The 19,508-nt window shown below is 38.6% G+C and overlaps 1 protein-coding gene across 1 annotated transcript in view; it reads left to right on the plus strand.

Annotated features, from left to right (window-relative positions):
• The window catches only part of LOC146439229 (spermatogenesis-associated protein 7 homolog), a 47,005-nt gene that overhangs the window by 1,075 nt on the left and 26,422 nt on the right, over positions 1-19,508 (plus strand). The window contains exons 2-4 of the mRNA XM_085054828.1: positions 10,717-10,791; positions 14,429-14,521; positions 17,455-17,502. Coding sequence (XP_084910954.1) covers positions 10,731-10,791; positions 14,429-14,521; positions 17,455-17,502 — 202 coding nt within the window. The 5' untranslated portion in view covers positions 10,717-10,730. The remainder of the gene's footprint in view (positions 1-10,716; positions 10,792-14,428; positions 14,522-17,454; positions 17,503-19,508) is intronic.

A 19,508-nucleotide genomic window follows, 5' to 3' on the forward strand; every position in this document is an offset into this window, starting at 1 on the left:
CAAACATGCACATACCTGCCCATATTTCTTCATACCTTCTGCTTGAAAACACCTGTGAGCTTCCAGAGGATCAAATTGTGGTTTCATTGAGGCCAATGTCAACATCATGGTGGACTTTAGTGGGGGGCCGGAGCAGGAACCAAATTTACAATTGTGATTGAAAATCACAAGTAAAATGTACTTATTAATTACAGTCATACTGTATTTTTTAAGTGTTTTATTGGGCCAGTTGCAAACAATAACAATAGGAAACAGATTTTATGAGGGCTTTTCCCTACTCTTTTTCTTAATGAATTACAAAGAAATTAAAATATACGAAAAGGTGTCCTGATGACTTCTGGGCTAGCATAGTATGAACATATTAAGAAATTGCAACAAAATAACAAGTTCCCATCTAAATAAATGAAATGGTTATGAAGTTATAGAAACATTCACACACAAAGAGCTGTCAGTTGCCCAAAAATGAAGAGTCCAGAGATCTTTTTTAAGACACACTGAGGAATATACAGGTACAGTAGGTAAATAGTGACTTCAAGACCTGGCTGCTACTGGCAGCCTGATCCATTAAGATAATGAGAAAATCTTAACTCTTTTAGTTATTTACAACTGTTTGGCCCCATTCTGCATGGGGAGTGAATTCTTACTGAAAGCTTTTATGCTTGTCACTCAGGAAAGAAACATTAAAATATCATTCTTTTCATCCTGCAATAGGATGATTAAGCCAAGATCTCACAAACATATGGTGATAACTTTTACCACTTATAATTCTCCCAAAATTTTGCTGGTCTCAGCCTTGGCTGAGTTTAGGATTAATGTCTGATAACATATTTTTCCTGTCCTCCAATATCACACTAACTTTGTGACAGTGTAACTTTAGCGAATTTGGCTGTAAATCAGGGGTTTAATTTTATCTCAGCTCATTTAGACATAAGTGGCTGTCTTTAGTTCTGTAATTTAAAACTTTGAAGTTGTTAATTTGGCCTCATTAGTTGAAGTGTCACCGTATACAGATCACAGGAGTATTTGGAAAATTTTAAAATGCTGAGTTAATACTACTTGCCACTTTAGAGGAATTGAAATGCTTTCAAGGCAGCTGCTGAAGTGTTTGCTAGTACTAAAATGTATTGATAAACACTGAGATCTTGTTTCTCATCCTTTTAATTGTGTTTAAAGATGACAAACTGATGTATCAACTACTCTGTAGCAAATTCTAATAGGTTTACTGGGAAGAATAATTAATCTCTTCCTTTATTCAGGAGAAAACTTCTGGGTGTTACAAGGTGTGATATGAGGACAAGAACAACTTGGGTTATATGTACACTTGCTGGAGGGGTTTTTTCAGGTACTTCAAAGGCAGTATCCTGGTGGTAGGATGCTGAACTAGATGGACTGCAGTTCTGATACAGAGGAACTTTTGTTTCATTGACATGTCACAGCTCAGATTCTTGAACAGACAGTGCCCGTAACCTCAGTGGCTTGTACTGGATCTGTAGTTATCCCCTGAATCATGCTTCATGCAGCCTCTTACGGGTTTTTTTTCCCTTGGCATTTAGGAACAGAAACATCTCTGTTCCTGCTATCCTTGAGCTAGAGGCTTTATGACTGGATGGAGCAGAGCTGTTTTATTGGCTTTTGGCCACCGGGAGCTTTTTGCCTGCTCTGGAGAAATTTCCAGTTGGTTAGCATCCAGTGCTCCACCCTCCCATGTCACTGCTGTGGCCACACTTGTGGCTGATGGTGACTTTGCTTTGTGACACTTGACACTGATTATGCCTCCCCAGTGCCGAAGGTGCTGGGCTGAGCTTCCTGGCCACCCTGCCAAGTGCACAGCATGCCCCTGACACAACATAGAGAAAAGAAGAAGTTCCCAGTTTTTTCTTTCTCCTCGTCAACCATCAGTCTGTTATTTCTATCTGGTGCAGCTGCTGCAGGAAGAGGCCGTATTACCTCTGTGAACTGTGGAAACTTGTAGCTTACTGCTGTGAGCCAGCAGGTTTCAAATGGGAACTGCAGTTCCTTGTGAAGATCTTATGTTCAAGATGGTCACCTTTGACCTACCACATGGCACATCAGGGATGGTTTACAGTTCTGGAGGTTGAAAAATGGAAAATAGAAATAATACTATAATAATAAATAGCATGGCAATTTAAAGGGATGAAATTATTTTCTGTTGAAATCCTAAAAAAAATAAGTGATAGATTTGTTCACGTAGTTCATTCACTCAATAGTGTAGTTTTAGCAATTGTTCGGAACACTTGTTGTGTCTTACAGTGCATTATACCTGACAAAAAGAGGGAAAATTCAGCAGTTCCTCACTGCATAGAACAGAAGTTGGTTTCAAAATTTCTTGCTTTGTCAGGCAATAACATTCCAATGTCATGTCATGTAGAAAAAGTCAAAGCATGTGCATGAGCGGAGGAAATCCAGTCAAGTAAAGGAAAAAATATCTAATACTCAAGGGAGAAGAGACAGCAATTACCAGCTGCTCTGGTTAAATACTCTTTTCTGTGCTCTCTTTCAACATGTCCATTTAATTTCTTTTGTTATGGTATATTTTTTATTCTAAATTAGTGTAATTCACACATGTCCTGCCATTCCTTGGCATCCAAACACCAGGATAAAATTAAGAGAATAAATTTTGTGAAGGCCTGTTAATTAGAGTACATGTGGATTTTCTTTCTTTTTTTTTCCTACTAGGCATTAGTTCCAATTTCAGCCTTTATAGGCAAGAGGAGATCAAATAGTAAATAAAACATGCTAGACTGGTAGAGTTGTGATTTCTTCTGTTTGTAGGTCAGTGACCCTGATGCAACCTGTGGGTTTATCTTGCTCAAAACAATGGAGACAAGTTATCATCAAAGCTATACTGACAGAAGAAACTGAGTCTGAATAGTTTTTTCTAATTTGTAACTTATATTGTATATCCTATCATTGATAGGAAGGCTGTAAAGTGTCAAAACACTTTACCAGTGCTGCCCTGCATCTGACTAGAAGTTCATGTAGTCAAATATGTCTCCAGGACTGGCCATAAGTAGATGTCTGGCAAAGTCTAAGAGCAGGACAAGAACACAATACTTTCCCTTTTTCCTTTCTCAGCCCTTTGGGGGAAAATGGCCTTCAATCTTTGGCTGACCAGTGTGGTTGACACATAAACCCCAGGGTTTTCCAACAGCACCCATCTCATGTTTCAATGCTTGTTTGTACTTAGATTGTTTCTCGTGACTTGCTGGCTGGGCTGTGCTAGTGCTTCAATGTGGCAGATCAAGACTCATTTTGTGAGGCACATGTCTGCACAGAGTGAAGGACAACTATTGCCCTGAGAAAATTTAAACCTCTGGTTTAACTAGACAAGACAGATTGGAAGGGGAAAAGGTGTGCATCATGGTCTTTGATTCTCCAAGTTAGGCACTAATTATAAACATATTCCTGCAATATGACAGATAGTACATTGCTGCAGAGTCACGACAGCAAAACCCTTCACAGCAATTTGAAGCTCAAGGAAATTTCCACTAGCACAGCACTCGACCTTCTTCACAGGGAATACAGAGAAAACATTTGCTTGCTCTAAGGGAGAGCAGAGCATGCTGGTGGAGTAGGCTGCATATCCTTAGCTGTGTGCCGCCACAAACCCCCCAGTCAGTAGGGAAAAGGATACTCCAAGGTGTAGCCATGTCCATGGTGAGTGTTGGGCATTGGTAGAAGGGAGACACAGTATTAAACCCATCCTGCTATTGTGTTCTCTCTGCTAAGAACAAAAATAGATTTTTTGGAAGAAACAGGGGGGAGAGGGGGGGTCACTGTGATTTTAGGGCTTGAATTTTCAAAGGAGTCTAAAATAACTGAAGTAAAGTGCCAGCAGCAGGCTCATATCCATCAGCAGAGACAGCATCAATTTATTTATATCTTGCTTTTACCTGCCCAGGAAGGGGCCATATTTCTTGTTGATAAATGTGAAATGCTTCACTTACAGCATGCTTATTTTAGAAACCCAAAAAAGTGTTCCTGCCTTTATTAAAATTAGTACTTGACTGTGTTGCCCACTGAAATCCAGGAGCTTCCACAGCATGGCTGCATACTTGAGAGGTAGCTCAGTTACTTTCCAAGGCAATCATGTAATTTGTGCTTCATCAACTACAGGTTATATATTAATGAATAGGCTCCTTGCTGTCAAGTTCTTTCATTTGGATGCTGTGTAAATGATAACAATTTGCAGATGAGCTCTGGCCCATGAGAAGCCCAATAAGAGAGATTCTTTATCCTGCAGGGCAAGAGTATAGGCTAATCAGTACTTGAGCAGCCCACAGATGTTTAATTGAGATAAAAGGACTGATACAATTAAGGTGCTCTTTCTGTTTATTTCAGAATCTTGAAAGTGTTACTAGGAAATTATGAATCTGTCCTGGATGAGAAGAAATAATTGATCTGTATGCAGCTACCCAGAAATGACAGCCAGAAGTGAGTGAAATTGTCTGAGCACTTATAAAAAGAAAGACAACCTCCTAAAATATATCACTAGCTAAGCCACATTCTGTTTTGCTAATGTCAAGAGAGAGAAAATAAAGAGCAGAGTCATAATTTTTCCACATGCTTTTATGGTTTTCTTATTATTTGTCTCCTGTTCTTATTTTTCTGCCTGTGTAGACACCCAAACTGTAACATCTCCCTCATACATCAAAGGAATTTGATGAAGGACCGCCTTGATCTTTCTTGCTTTCATCTGTCTCTCATTGCTTCTCCATGTTTTCTCTGTAGCTACAAGTGGATACCACCCAGTGACAGCAAAGGCATTTGAAAAGGAGTGTCTTTGCTCTGTGGAGGGGCCTTGCAGCTGACAGGCACACTGCTAAAATTGGATCCCATGATCAGTGGGAGGATGGCCTGGGTTTGGGTTCATCCATCTCTTCTCAGGGGCTTGCTAGGGTATCACTTATGTAACTGTAACAGTTGCTTAATTTGCCTCCAGCTCTTAACAGTTAATCACGTGGCTTACGATATCAGATAAAAAAATACCACAAAACACAAATATCAGAGTGTTCATCCCATATAAGTATGATAAGCTTTAGTAGGGGCAGTTGAGTGACAGAACTGTTTCACAAGAAGTCCCAAAACTAAGGAAAATGAATGGTTCCTTATTAGAATATATGTTAGAACCCCTCTGCTTGTGCCTTTACATTCTTTTTTCTTTTTTTATTAATTGAATTTAGAGGGTCTGTCTTGATTCCCAGATTCCAAAGCTTTCAAATTTTCACCTTTTTTTAGCAGATTGTGCCAGAGTGAATCCTGAGAAGCCCAGGGGAGGACCTCCCAGGGCTTCAAGACTCAGAGATTAGGCATAAAATGAGTTCTTAAAGGTCTCAGGCTTCCTGCTGCTCAGTGGGGAAGCCAAATGTAGTTTTGGGGTTCAGAAGAGAGGGAGGATGGTCCTGCTACTTCCGCAAAGCTGGTGGGCCTGGAAACAGCAAGTGTTGGGCTGGCTGCAGACCCAGCAGAGGGTAGACCATATGGTGTGACTGAGTCCTGGGAGCCTCTGCTCTCCTACAGCTGGCAGGATTCCTTGCAGGCTTTAGTTATGGATTTTAGAGCAACCCAGTTCTTTCTTTGCAAAATATTTCTGTTTTGACAAACCGACAAATAATGCCACAAAAAATCCTATTTTTCTGGAATTTTTTTGACCAGCTGTAAAGTACTGCACAAACCATAGTCAAGCTGGGTTTGCTTTAATGTTCTGGATTAAATTTTTAAATGCTGCTTCCATATCTGCTGCCTTATAAGGGATGCAGGCTTCTGCAGGTACTGAGATATGGACTCAGAGTGATTCCTGTCCAGTAGGAAATCAATGTGGATTTTAGGATGCTGAGAAATAATGCATGTCTATTAGTCAGGTCTGAACACCAAATGCATATCTTAGACACTGTAGTTCTGCATTCCTGTGGGTGCAAGTCCATTCCTTTTTACCCTAACTTGCTCTATCAATAGAAAACCCCTATTTCAAGCATAAATGCCTTTGCTTAATGTGTATGAGAAAGTCTGTTTCTGTTTCAGAACTGTTCTAAACTTTCCACTTTCTCATCGATGGGAATGGCCTCATATAAGCCCAAGTTTTTAGCCCACTATAATATGTGGAGATAAATCCTAAAATATGTCTATGTGAAAGAGGATATTTTGTCAATAGAGAATAATAGCACAGGAGACTAGACTGATGCTGGAACCTTCCTAAAAACTGCACTAACTTCTGTAATGAGAGCCAAATTTTCCAACACACAAAGCCCTCAAATCTGGGAGCTGATGCTGCTCAGCAGCTTACTGGAGACAACTACAAAGCTTCAGAATCAAATGCCTTGTTCTTGGAGAATGATCCTCTCACAGCAGCAAATGCTTAGCTGTATGCTTTAACCTGTTTCATTGTAAGCCATATAAAATATTCAGAAGGAGTCTGTCTTATGGTTTCTGTGAATGCCAATAGCAAGGTTATGTTGCATCTGTGCATTGTAATTAGTGGAAATGTAAAAAGGCATCTCCCTATTTTCTAACTTTCAGTCAGCAATTTTACTGTCACCTTTTTAGATGTGCTGTGGTTTACATCCATGAGGTACAATTCCTATAGGATACAAACCAATAGGTAAAGCATTTTAGCATTTATCTATCTATCTGCTGTAAAAAGACCTGATTTTTCTCACATTATTTAGACCCTGTTTCTCCTGTTAAAAGAACTGTGCATGGATGTCAAATAGCAAAATAAAACACTAACCAATTGAATTGATTTCTTATAATCCAGTGAAATTAAAGCAGTTTGGCACAAATGAAAGTTACTGCTGCAGCATATCTGCAGAGAGACAGATTCAGCTGTTACAGAAATGCAGAAAACACAAAGAAATTGAAGACACTATGCTGACAACAAAACACATCATTAAACAGAAATGAGCCCCTGCTGTATCTGGGTCTTGTTCACTCACCTAATGACTGCAAAGATCAGGGCTTAATTTATTGTTGGATAGGTTACTATTGAGTGTGTGGTATAGATTCCCTACTGTGTCTTACACAGGTTTAACAGAGGTGGTCATAAATCGTGGTGGATTAAGAAATTCCTCCATTGTGAAATTATACCAAAACACAACAGCTTCTGTTGCTATACCTGAGTTTAAGCAGAGGTGAGGCAGAAGCTTTGCTCTCTCTCAGTCTGCTATGGCTCAAATCAAAAGCTTCAGAAAAATTAACACCATTTTTTAAATGCTGTAGACTACTTGTTTTCATTCTAAGAAAAGGCAGAAATAAGAGCATCTGAATGGGTGCTGAGATAGTGCTAAGGCATAGTTTTACAAAGTCTGTGTGTAAAGCCCACAGGACTTTAACTTGTAAGGAACATTGACAAATAACTGCTTTTAAGAGACAGAGCTGTTTGCATCCAGGAACTTCACCAGACAGTTGCATTGTTTCACTGTCAGACACTTTGCTCTGGGAAAGGAGATTCATCATTCAAGGCCAGATCTTGCAGCTGACTGGAGCATGGTGCCAGTGGCATCACCTTCCATGTGCACTGCCTCAGTGCCTGGGATTGGACCATCCCAATGGATCATCAGAATTTGAACACAATACGTTTTGTACTACCGTCTCATTCATTTTACAAATACTTCTTGCCAAAATAATTTCCCTTTTTTATGGCTTTTTATGGGGAAATACACCATTTCTAGGAGTTTGTAGGTCTCACTAAGTTAAAAATGGTTGCAGCTGCAAGAACCTATGCAGTGTTTCTTCTCACTAGAATGAATATTCCACATATTTCAGCAAAGTTAAAAGTAGATGCCCTAAGGTTTATGCAAAGGTCTGATAATGAGAAAATCAAGTTTCCTTTCTTTGCCATTAAATCTTTTCATCTCGTTACAATGAACAAAGCCAGCTTTTTCAGCCTCCAGAACAAAGACAATACTTTTTCCCCCTAACTGCTATTTATCTGGTTTGCAAACTTCAGTTATAAACTTCTGGGGTCTGTTAATGAGTGCCTGACTGTTTGCACAGAGCCTGAGACAGTGATCTGATTGAGACTTCAGGAAGTCACCAGAGTTCAAACAACAGCAGCAACATTCTGGCATGAGTCAACTGCTGTAAATGCTCCTGTAAGGGACTGGTTAATTAAAGATCTGCCATTATTGTGACTTTGTTCCATCACAACTGCTTAGTGCCTGCGTCATGTGTTACACATAGCACACACTTATTAAATTAAATGTACTTGTGCCAAACAGTTACAATTTTTGATACATGCTTCTTCCATTTTATCTGTCCTCACCCAGAGCAGTTTCCAACTGATGTTTTTCTACTTCAAATAATAGTAGAGTGATTGTAGAGTTAAAATGGTAGGATTGGACACAGGAAGATAGAGAATTACTCTGTCCTAAAGTTGCACATGGTTAAGACCTCTTTTCAGTACAATATTCTTCTATCTTCCATGCCTTTTGCAGATGTATGACATTTTAAAAAAAGCCAAAAGAAGCGAAGATTAAGCCAGAGATAACTTATATTTCAAACTAAAGAATCAAATTATTATTAGTAATATACAATGAGATGCAGCTAGACTAATTTGTTTTTAAATCTTTAGCCAGTATACACGAAGCTATGATTAAGTTCCACTGTTTTCCAAAACATGACTAAAAATGCTTAAGGAATACAACGAAATAAATAGCATTTAAAAAATAAGCAAATATTTTGATGTGTTACCTTGGATTTGAGAGCAGTAACTTCCTTTGTCCATATCCTGTTGTGACTACAGAAGGATGTTTTCAAAAGACAAAAAAAAAAAAGCTGACCTTTTGATGATTTTATTAACTTAGGGACCCATGACAATTAGAAATATGAGCACAGAGGAAAAGCAATAAAGTTTACTCTGCTCCCATTTATTTCATAGCATTTTTACTTTATGTCTAAGGTGGCAGAGAATCCAATACAAAAAAAAATCACTGCTCATAATCCTTCCAGCCTTTGTTTTCTCAGAACACTGCTTAAGGCTCTCTGTTACCTGCATCCTTTCATCTTTATGAAGGCCATTCCAGACCTTCATAAAGGTGATTTTGCCAAAATCTAAGCTCCCAGTGTGAGGCCTGAATTTCAGAACAAGCTGAAAGTGCACTCTCTGAAAGAAACAGCATCTTTTTCAGGTGTCATCAAATAAAGATCCAAAACCTGACCAAAGTCTCTGCCCTTAGATTTTGGTTAAAGGTATAAACATATGGTTTGTGAACTTCCAGCCATGCCTTTGAAACCAAAAGTTATTCTGAAATATGTCCCTGACAACAAAAGGAAAGGTTTCATTGTTTAAAGGACAGACACTCCTGGTTCCTCCCCTTAACTACAACGTTGCCTTGAAACCAAAGAAAGAATTGTATTGATTTTTCCAGTTCTGATGGCAATTGGTATGTCCTTTGACATTCAGGATCATCTCTGAGGAGATATTTTCTTTACAACTGTCAAATCTAATCAGGCAAACCCAAGTTCACAATTAAGCAACTTCTGCTGCCAGACAAGCCTTTGGAGTATAAAGCTACTGAGCACTAGGTTCCTGTGTGCCAGTTGACTTATCTGCTTAAGAAGCATGGAATTTTATGTGTGGGTTTAAAGTGATAAGATTTATCTGCTGGAGAAGATTATGTATGCACATTGCAGTGCTACTGGCTTGCTTCACATTAACCAGGAGTAGGTTTAAGATGAATCAAAATAAGTCTTTAAACTGAAGAAAGTCTATTTAAATTACAGTTAAAATTATTGCTGGAACTTTTGCATATAGACAAATAGTTTCACTCAGATAAAAGTCAGTTAAAAATGAGGACTGAAGTTTAGCCTCCATGATCCGATTTGCAAATTAAGGTACCAGACTTTCCTTGATTTTAGTGGGATTTAACAACATGATTGGGTTGAAAACCATACTACTGGACAAGTAGGGACTGAAATCTTCTGGATTTCATATGACTCTATGTTAGTCTGACTCCTGTGAATTTCTGTGGCTTTGCAAATTGAGACTTGGCCCTTTTCAGCTGTTAAATTTTACCTGTGAGCTGTAATATTTACCCTGTTACTTGTCTGAGATAAATTCATCTCTCAGCAGTGGGACATTTCTTCATAAAATAGGTGCAATTCTGTGTATTTGAAATTTTTCTTCTTGCAACCTGCCCTTAATTCAAAATGAGTGGTGGCTTGTTTGCTTTCTCTGCTGTGTTGGGTCTGGCATTTCTAGGTCTGGTTTCTGTAACTCTACTATTTTGTAGAGTATCTTTAGAAAATCTTCAATGTTGTGCTTTTTTCCCCACTGCTTCCCTAGGGCAAATGCAGCACAGTAACAGACTGAGCTGCTCTTTCTTTTGCCTTGAAGATGTTTAGCAGAGATGATCTTTCAGATTGCAAAATATGTGACCTTTGCACAATGCCATGGCTCATTTTTGTGGCCTGTAGAAAATTGCCCTGTTAATGTTGTTGTAACAGAGAATTTTCACTCAAAGTATCATCTGGTCTAAAGGGTCCTATTAAACTGAGAGGGATTAAACCAAACAGAAGTAAAATGGCAGGGAAAGTAAACCCCAAAATGCCAGCCTTTCCATACCTGGATCAGTTGCGGTGTGGCATTCTGGCCAGGACATGATTCTTCTTCAATTCCCATAGAACCTGCAGAAAGATAATCATACTTCTCAATGCTTCCATTAATACATAACCAATACATTTTCCTTCCCTACCAAGGGTCCCAGATAGCCATGGTGCCTACATATTCATTGGTGGGACCTTTCAGAGGACACATGAGTCTCAAAAGTAGCCGTAAGTATTCACATTGTTACTTGAAAAGCGCCTCCTAAGTGCTCCAATTCTGGAATAACAGCTTGAATATCGTGACACTATTAAAAATACATATTTTATTATTGAAACAATGTTAAGTAGATAAGTCCTTCTAATACCTTCTGTTACAAAAATCTCACCTTCTAAATTTAGGCAAACAGATTTCCTGGTCAGGATCTTTGCCAAGCACCTGTAGAAGAAATGTTGGAAAGCTGTTCTGCCTTAAACTTCCCTTCTCAGAAATGCTGTTCCACTGTACCTTCTCCAGGTCCATATTCCTACTTGTAGGAATTAGCAGCTGCCAATGGAATAAAAGCTTTTCAGTATAGCAGCTCTGAAGTTATATTAGTCTTTCAAAGAGTCAAATAATTTACGTTATTGAGAGCAGACTTTTACCCCAGTAAGAGGCAACAAGCAGTGGCTTTGAATCAACAGTCTGGTGAGAAGAAAAGTCACCTCTTTTGTTTTTCAAAAGCACATTTTTGTTTTTCTACTACATGGAAAAGACATGTTTTATCACTGTCGTGTATCAGTCAAACTTTAATACTGCTAGGACTGGATTTATGATATAGCATTATTCCTCTAGACATGATATATTCTCTAGACATGATCTGCAGGGGTAATCTCTTGCAATTCAATCAGTAGAAACTAGGTAAATTAGTCATCATACAACTACACATTCAGGACTTTAATAAATTGCTAAGAAAGTAATCTCAAAGTTGGAAATCAAAAAGGGTCACTGTTGAGAGAGTTGTCACTGTTCTTTATTACTCGTTCTTGAGTCTTAGTTTCCTGGAGATCTTTCTTCATGTGTAGAAACAAGATGTAAATGTATTTGAAGTACAATAGTCCTCAGAGTTTGGAAGGATTTTCAAAAGAAGGCAAATTTCTGTACATAGATCTGTGCTCATATGTAGAAAATGTTGAAACTCTGAAAAGTTGAAAACTTGGAACAAGCAATTTGCTGAATTTTGTAGCAAATGAAATCTGTGTAAGGCAGCAGAAAATACAGAACTTGGATTCTGTTCAAAAATGGGCTTAAGAACATTGCCTGTCTTTACAGCACACAAAAGGGCTGTTTGAATTTGACTTGACGTGTGTTTGCACCATCAACAGAGCCTCTTAACAGGGCTACTTAAAATTCCCAGTAGATTTCTATTTCCCATTTCCCTCAATTTGAAGTTACTCAAAGAAAACATAAGAAAAAATTGTTTCTAAGTGCAAACTTTCCAGTGAGCTCAAATACACCCTCTGTAATGGATGTAAGAGGGGTGATCGCCCCCTAAGTCTCCCCATTTCATTGTTTTTTTATCCTTAAAGCCTTTTTTTTTGAGAAAGAGATGTGCTTTTTCATGTCCTCTGTTCAGAGATTGAAACACAAAAACACAAAATAATTTGCCAAAGTTCAACAGAAAGTCTCTGGTGAAGAAAGGAATTTGCTTTTTTTTCCCCTTTCCTTACATAGGAATAACCACAATGTTGCTTATTGCACAATGTTAGTAATTTTCTGGACACAGCATAGAGTTAGATTTTATGAAAGACAAAAATTAGATTAAACTACTAGAACCTTGTATATCTTTAGCATTTCAAATTTGGGGCAGTTATTCATTTTGAGAAGAATGTTCTTTTTATAAATGGATTTTCCATCCCTTTTTAATCTTTGGATATTTTTTAGATTATCACTTCGTTCTTCTGCCGTGCTGTCTTTTTCACTGCATATATTGAAATCAGCTTGTCACTGCCAATCAGGGAAAGATTTGGGACATTTACCAAGATACTATTTTCTTTCCCTTAGTGACAAGAGCCTCTAGCTACTCTGATTTAGGGCTTTGCCATTCCTTGAACTCAGGAGAGCCATCCCACTTTAAACCAGCTAGGGATGGTGCTGGATATTACTGAAGACCTTGTTCCAGTTGCTTTTGCCAGCAGGAGGTTACAGCACAACTGAAAAAATTAATGGAAAAAAAAAAATTTTTAGAAGTTTTGGACTGAGCAACTACTGGTCTGAAGCATATAAAAGCTTTGAAAGAGAATAGTCCTGATTTCAACTATTTTATAGTGCTTCATATTTATATGTGTTTCATAGCAAATGGAGTCATTATTTCTGCTGGTGTCTCTGCACCTGCTGGTGTCCTGGTGGAAGCACTCTGGCTGTGCCTATGTGTTTCATGCACAATCAGAATGGAGGCTCTGGAGTTGCAGTAAGAGCACCTTTCTGCAGCTGGTCCTGTTGGGATGCACTGCTGCTCCTGGACCTGCTGTTGAGATCAAGTCTTCATGTCAGTGCCCTTCTGGCAGGCTTAGAGTCACTTGCAGGGCCACATCAGTGAATAATACCAAGTGAAGCAACAAATCTACCATCAGGTGTTCTGTCCTGCTCTTTCTTATGGTTCTTGCTCAAAAGATGACAGCATAAATTAAATTTAGTCAAGCTCATTTGCAGTGAAACCTGTTTGTAGCACTGGCTCGATTGGTGGGCAAGAGATAAGAAAAAGCAATACAGCAAGGATGCAGCCAAACTGAGATAAGAAGGATTGATTCCCAGACTTTCATCCCGAGGTCTCCTATTCTTTCAAAACACAATAAAAGCTATGAAACAAAGTTATTAACTTAAATTGTACATTGGGGACATGAACAATGAAACAATCATTTATTTTTTTGGCTCAGAAAACCAGATCTGGATAGGGTTGGATGGGCTGATTATCTCAGTGTAAGGGTCATTCTGGGTCTGTGGATGGAAAGCCAAAGGCACATTAGGTTTCTGATCTCAAGTATTCTGTTGATTTTTTAATCTTATGTGCTAGTAACTTTCCATCTACAAATCCTGTCTGTTAGCAAGTGAGAGCATTTGAGAAAGAAATAATAGTTTTGTTTGGAAACAGATAGAAAGAAAATGATCTCAGCAATACTGCCAGGTTAAAATTTACAACAAGTAAATGCTTATCTCCTGCTTCACATTTTTTTTTCTGGCTTAATGAACTTAGATACAGAGACAAATTTTTCTGAATCTGGGAAGTCTAGTGAATTAGAGATTCAGAGGGGTGTCATGGTCAGTCTGTGTGTAACACACTTCAGTTCCATGATCTGGTTCATCTTCTGGCCCTACTTCTGTCTCTGGCTGTATCCAGTAAACTTACCTAACTACAGAGTGCTTGAGTTAAGTCTGGTATCACCAAGAGGTGAGATACTAATGTGCATTTTCTAGTACTTTGTAATATTATCCAATAATACTACCTACCGTTAATAATAGTATTAATGCTTTCTACTATTATTTAATACTCTCTAGTATTAAATCTTTCAGAAGGCATAAGCTTTTTATTATATCAGAGATTAAACAGTGAGATCCTCTGCTATTCTCCAGAGCTCAACAATATCAAAGGCTCATGCATTACTTATTGCAAGCCATAATTCGCTGGTACTCAAAAACATGAAAACTGGGAATAATCTACCACTTGTTCATGTAACATTCTGTGATATTCTTACTTTCTGAAATAAAAGAATGAATACTGACTTGATGTTATTGCAAGCAGGAGAGGATAAATATTACAGTATTTTCAGAACTATTATTACCTAAGACATTACTTGTCCCACTGGGTAAACTCAGTTTTTTCCCTCTCAGCTTTTTCTCCCGGATCTTCCTGCAAACTCTCCACCCAGTACATCATTCAAGACCACATGGCTGCCCATTTCAAGAAACTGATGTCTCCCAAAGGTTTGTACAGTCTTTAATTATGAGAATATCTATGTAGGTAAGAGGTGAAATCAGAGCCAAGGGTATGCTGGTTGCCCCTATTTTTGTCAGGCTGCTGAATTTCTTCCCCTTTCTTTCCTCCCTCTCCCTGTCACGAACTCAACAGGAGTAGGAGGACATAAAAGTGAGGAGGATATAAAAGTAAGGCATAAAATGGTGTGCCCTAAGAGATATGTAGAACACTCAGTTGGAATTGTAACCTTGTCTTGGGAGAAGAAATCCCAACTGTTGAAAGATGTGAAGTCTATGGAGTCAAACTGATCTACAAAATAACAACTTTGTGTTAGGAGGAGGAGTATTACCTAATTCCCCTGTGTTATTTTATTCATAGTTTCTGTCTAGGTGTATATGGCCGTTGACTAACAGGAAAGGTAAAATGAGAACTAGGGCAAGTATTTGTTTAACTGGGAGAAACCACTGAAGAGAAACAATGAGGCTGCGGCTTTGATGTTTAGAAAGTTACAGTATCAGTCCCAAGTAACCTAGAAGGAAGTTCTATTAACCACATGCAGTCATGCTCCTGAAGGTTCTTCAAACACTCTCCCTCTTGCAAATAGCCACAAACCACTAGAAAGAAAATCTAGGCTTTTAAAAAAAGTGTGCTCTGTTGGTTGTCTGGAGCTGGGTAAACTTCCAGGTGTTTCAGGTGCAGATGAAACAGGTGGAGTTGAATGGCCATAGCTGCAATTAGGTTCTTGCAAGGCTTCAGCCCTTGGGCTCCAAAGGCTTTCTGACCAAACAGCTCACTGATCACATGCAGTGAGCTTTGTAATAACATAGAGCTGTTGAACAATAGATGAAATTGCTGCTGTGGTTTTGGTTTGTTTTTTTTTTTTTTCAAGAGATCAATCCTTTTGTCAATTTGCAGTGCCAAAAGCTTTATCCTAAACTACCTAGCTCAAATACAACACATCTTTTCATTGTGGTGTCAGAAGCACTCTTTGAAAATTTGATGACCTCCACCATGTGACAATTCATGACCATCCCACTCACATTGGGAGCTGGAGGCTGGATTGCTGCTGTGTACTTTCCTACTTAAGTGACTTCTGCTTTTTCATGGCTAATGTCACAGAAACAGCGAACTCTAGGAACTGTAGAATTCACATTCTAGAATTCTGCTTACAAATATACAGAAGCATCAGGACTAATTAAGAGCAGCAAAGAATAGAACTGAAATTTGTTTTATTCTCAACTGGTGAAGTCTAAATGAGGGAGTGAAGATCAAAAAATGAAAGGAAAGTAACAGAGGTGTTTTGCAGCCTTTTTGTCTATTATGTTCTTACAGCTCAGAAGAAAATACACAAAAGGTATTCTTAGCATAAAAGGAGCCAAGTGCTTTGTTCCCAAGCAGGTTTTTTTTTTTTTTTTCAAATGTCAGTCCTGCTCCTCTGCAGCAGAATTCAGTCAATCTGGAAAGAGCTTCTCACAGTAGGTAGTTTCCAGTGGCTAAAATTTCTAATTCTTAGGTCTTTCACAGTCTGAACTTACAATTCTCGAAAGTCAGATCTGGAGTGTAATATAGCAGGAACCTTTAAACAATTACTTATTATAGTGGTTCATCATTCACACAGGTTTTCCTTGTACAGCTAACTTCTGCATACATATCAAAAACTGCAGTTTTGCAAAGATATTAAAGTTCCCTTCTGTGCTTACCTGATGCTGTGAAATGCTGATTTGCCACCTGTTCTGTACAGCTTTACAGGAGATTATAGAATTTTGTGCGTCTGAAAAATCTGGTCAGGGTTGTCTAAAGCCTTCTCCAATGTCCTTTCAAATAATCTCCAATCCTTTCAAAATACATCTGCTTTTCAAACTACAACCTGTTTGGCCTCACTCCAGACAGTGGCTAGCCCTGCATGTCCAAAACTTTGGAGCACCTGTACAACCTACAATTTGCTTTGACATTTGTCAGTAATCACAAAAGTAAAAGATGGAAATTAAGTCAGTGTCCTTCAAATGCAACTGGAATATTGAGCTTCTAGGCGATTGCTTTTCCCTCCACAGCCAAAAATAGTATTTCCTCTTATACCTCAGTTATATCCAGGCATATGCAATCTGACATAACGCTCCATTACCATCCTTAACATCTCCTGTATGGACACAGGACTTAATGAAGGCTGAGGAGTGCTTGATTCCTCGAAGCTTACTTCATTTAATTGTTTGAAATAAAAACCAAATGATCAAATAACAGAAAATGTGGTGTGCAAAACTTTCTGTGTAATGAAATAGCTCATTTTTCTAGGAAGATGATGAAAAACTGATGACCTTGAACCTCAGGACATCTTGAATCACACTCTTAAAGCATCAGTTGGCAGTTTCCCCTCTCTGATAGCAGCTACACTATTCAATCATGAATCTTTCTGGGTGGCAGTAAATGCCAATACAAAATTATATGCAGATTTTCTTAAATTGTAAATTAAAATGAAGGTTAATAAATGCTGCTGTACTAACTCTAATTTCTATACCTAAGTAGACATGGCTGAAAACCACAAAAATCAGATCCAGATTTGATACTGAACCAGTAACAGCACTGCTGAGGCACTTTGTACTTTTATGCAGATAGAGACAAGAGGTCAAATCCTCAAATAGTGTCATGGCAATTGTACTTGTAGTTGGCCTAACTCAACTACTTTCATAGCATTTTACCTATTACCAGATTTTGAGAACTGACCAAGGACAAAGATAATAGCAGAAAATGGTGTTCATCAGTAGGGAAAAGTTAGGATTTTGTGGTCAGTAGATCTGCATTATTATCAATGCTAATATTATGCAGTCTGGTACTATATTCCCATAGGGAATTCAACACCTTAGGATTATCAGTTTCATCGCTACCCGTTTTGATATGATTAGATGTTTGTGTTTCATTGGACTGAACCTACTTTTTGTTAATACAGCTGCTGTTGATTCATCTGCACCAAAGAGTTTGCATACCAGCATTAAATGTGAGTAGTTTTATTTTGGTTTGTTTTGAAAATAGGTCTGCCTCCATTTGTTTGGTTTGGAAACACTTGTCTTCTTTCATGAGGAAGGTGTTCTGAAAAGGCAGAAATATGCATCCTCAGGGTTAAGATAATAGTATCTAGTGTGTAGTCTAGTATGTAACTCAGCAGCTGTATCCAGCACTTGGTTCCAGTTTGCACAGACACAGCTAAACCTGTGGCGTGTGGGATTCACTGAGGCACCTACTGCAGAGAAGGTTTTTGGGGGCAAAACATTGCTTTACTTTTCCAGTCTGAACTCAAACCACTGGTCCTTTGAGTTCCTTGCTGTTCCACACTGTATTTTTCATTTTCCTGGCGGCTCCGTGTGTCTCTGGACAGGAGGCACAGGACCGCTGACACAGGTTTTGAGGAATAATTGGGGGTTTGGTGAGAGAACACTGCACTGCACCTTAACGCCACCTCTTGGCTGAAGCCTGCAGGACACAACGCCTAGGCAGAGTCTCTCCTGTCCTTCGCTTTTTGAAAAGAAGAAAGACGGATGGAAAGGAGCCCGTTCATCCCTTTCCCTGGAAACATAGCGTTCACTTTGGAATGTGTTTGATTTCCCACATTCACCAGGCTGTGAGGCATATTCTTCTTATCTCTTCCTATCTCCATTCTATCTTATCTCCCTCTGATACATACAAGGCAGCACACACCCTTCCTACACAGAAACCTCCTGTTTCCAAATGAAATTTAAAAAGCTAGGAAAATGGGAGCTCCTGCTTTTCCACAGTACATGCCTAATGGCAACCATGTATCCGAGACCCACAGAGGACTGCTGCTCTGAGAAGGGCATAACGCACTTGGAAGCTAAGATAGCTCGGAGGTAATGGTGAGATGCAGTTGTTCCATCAAGATACACACAAGTCAAGAAGGCAAACATAACCCTTGCCCACAAAGAGTCAGAAAAATGTATCATATGAGATCCTCATTAGACAAGAGCAAGCGAACAAGTTCAAGATCATAACACATTACAATCAAAACTCCCTTAACTTTTTGTTTTAACTCCTCATGCTTAAGAGTGTTTCCCTTTTTTTTTTTAGTACTGTCTTTTATATAATAATTTTAAGATTAGTGTTGTGTATTATTCGCTTTAATGATAACAGGGAAAAATGCCATGGAAAGTTTTCTGAGAACATGAATTTGACACAGCAATGACCCTGACATAGAAGCCTGTGAGGAGTAGAATCTCACCTCCTTGAGAATATCAAGAGGACATACAGTTTGTTCAGCTAGGTTTGCCGCAATAACAAGTGTTCCTAGATGATGAATCAGAGAGAAACGTTATCTGTATTTCTTAAAATGCTTTCTTAGGAAGATCCTCATCTTACCGAGCTAAGCAGAACTGAACTGTTTTGTGCAGTTCCTGTTAATTTAGAAGCCCATGCTGAGTACAAGGTGGCCTGGTGGGCACAGAAGCCATGACTTGATACTCTCAGTCAGAGAAAGGGAGGACACACTATAATTTTTGTCAGTAGCCCACTGGGGAAATGCAAATCCTCTTTGTCCTTTAATATTTATCTTCACTAATTGATACTATATATGACCTAAGTCCTTTTTCTGACAGGTTAGCTCCAGAAATGTTTGCCTTGGCAAAAGAAATTTTATCCCTCAAAGAATAAAACTCAAAATTTATATGTCACCATGAAAATGGGCATCAGAACTTCTGTCTTCTGAAGCGTTAAGTAGGGCAGTAGCACAATGGAGGTACAGTTGCTGGTGTTGGGGTTGATGTGCAAATCATTTGAGCAGTATGAAATTACTTTATGCCTACAAAAATAGGCTTCTGTTTATTATTTGCATAATCAAATATCATTTGCATAAACAAAATAAATTAAGTCTGTTTTGCCAGCCTACTAGAATAATAGGAGGACAAAACTAATTTTCTGCTTAGTACAAGATTACAGCGTTTTCTTCTTTTCATGTACAATTTTCTCCCACAACCATCTCCCACTATTGCTTTT

This window comes from Lichenostomus cassidix, chromosome 3, assembly GCF_008360975.1.
Source record: "Lichenostomus cassidix isolate B80296 chromosome 3, HeHo_3.0, whole genome shotgun sequence".
NCBI lineage: Eukaryota > Metazoa > Chordata > Aves > Passeriformes > Meliphagidae > Lichenostomus > Lichenostomus cassidix.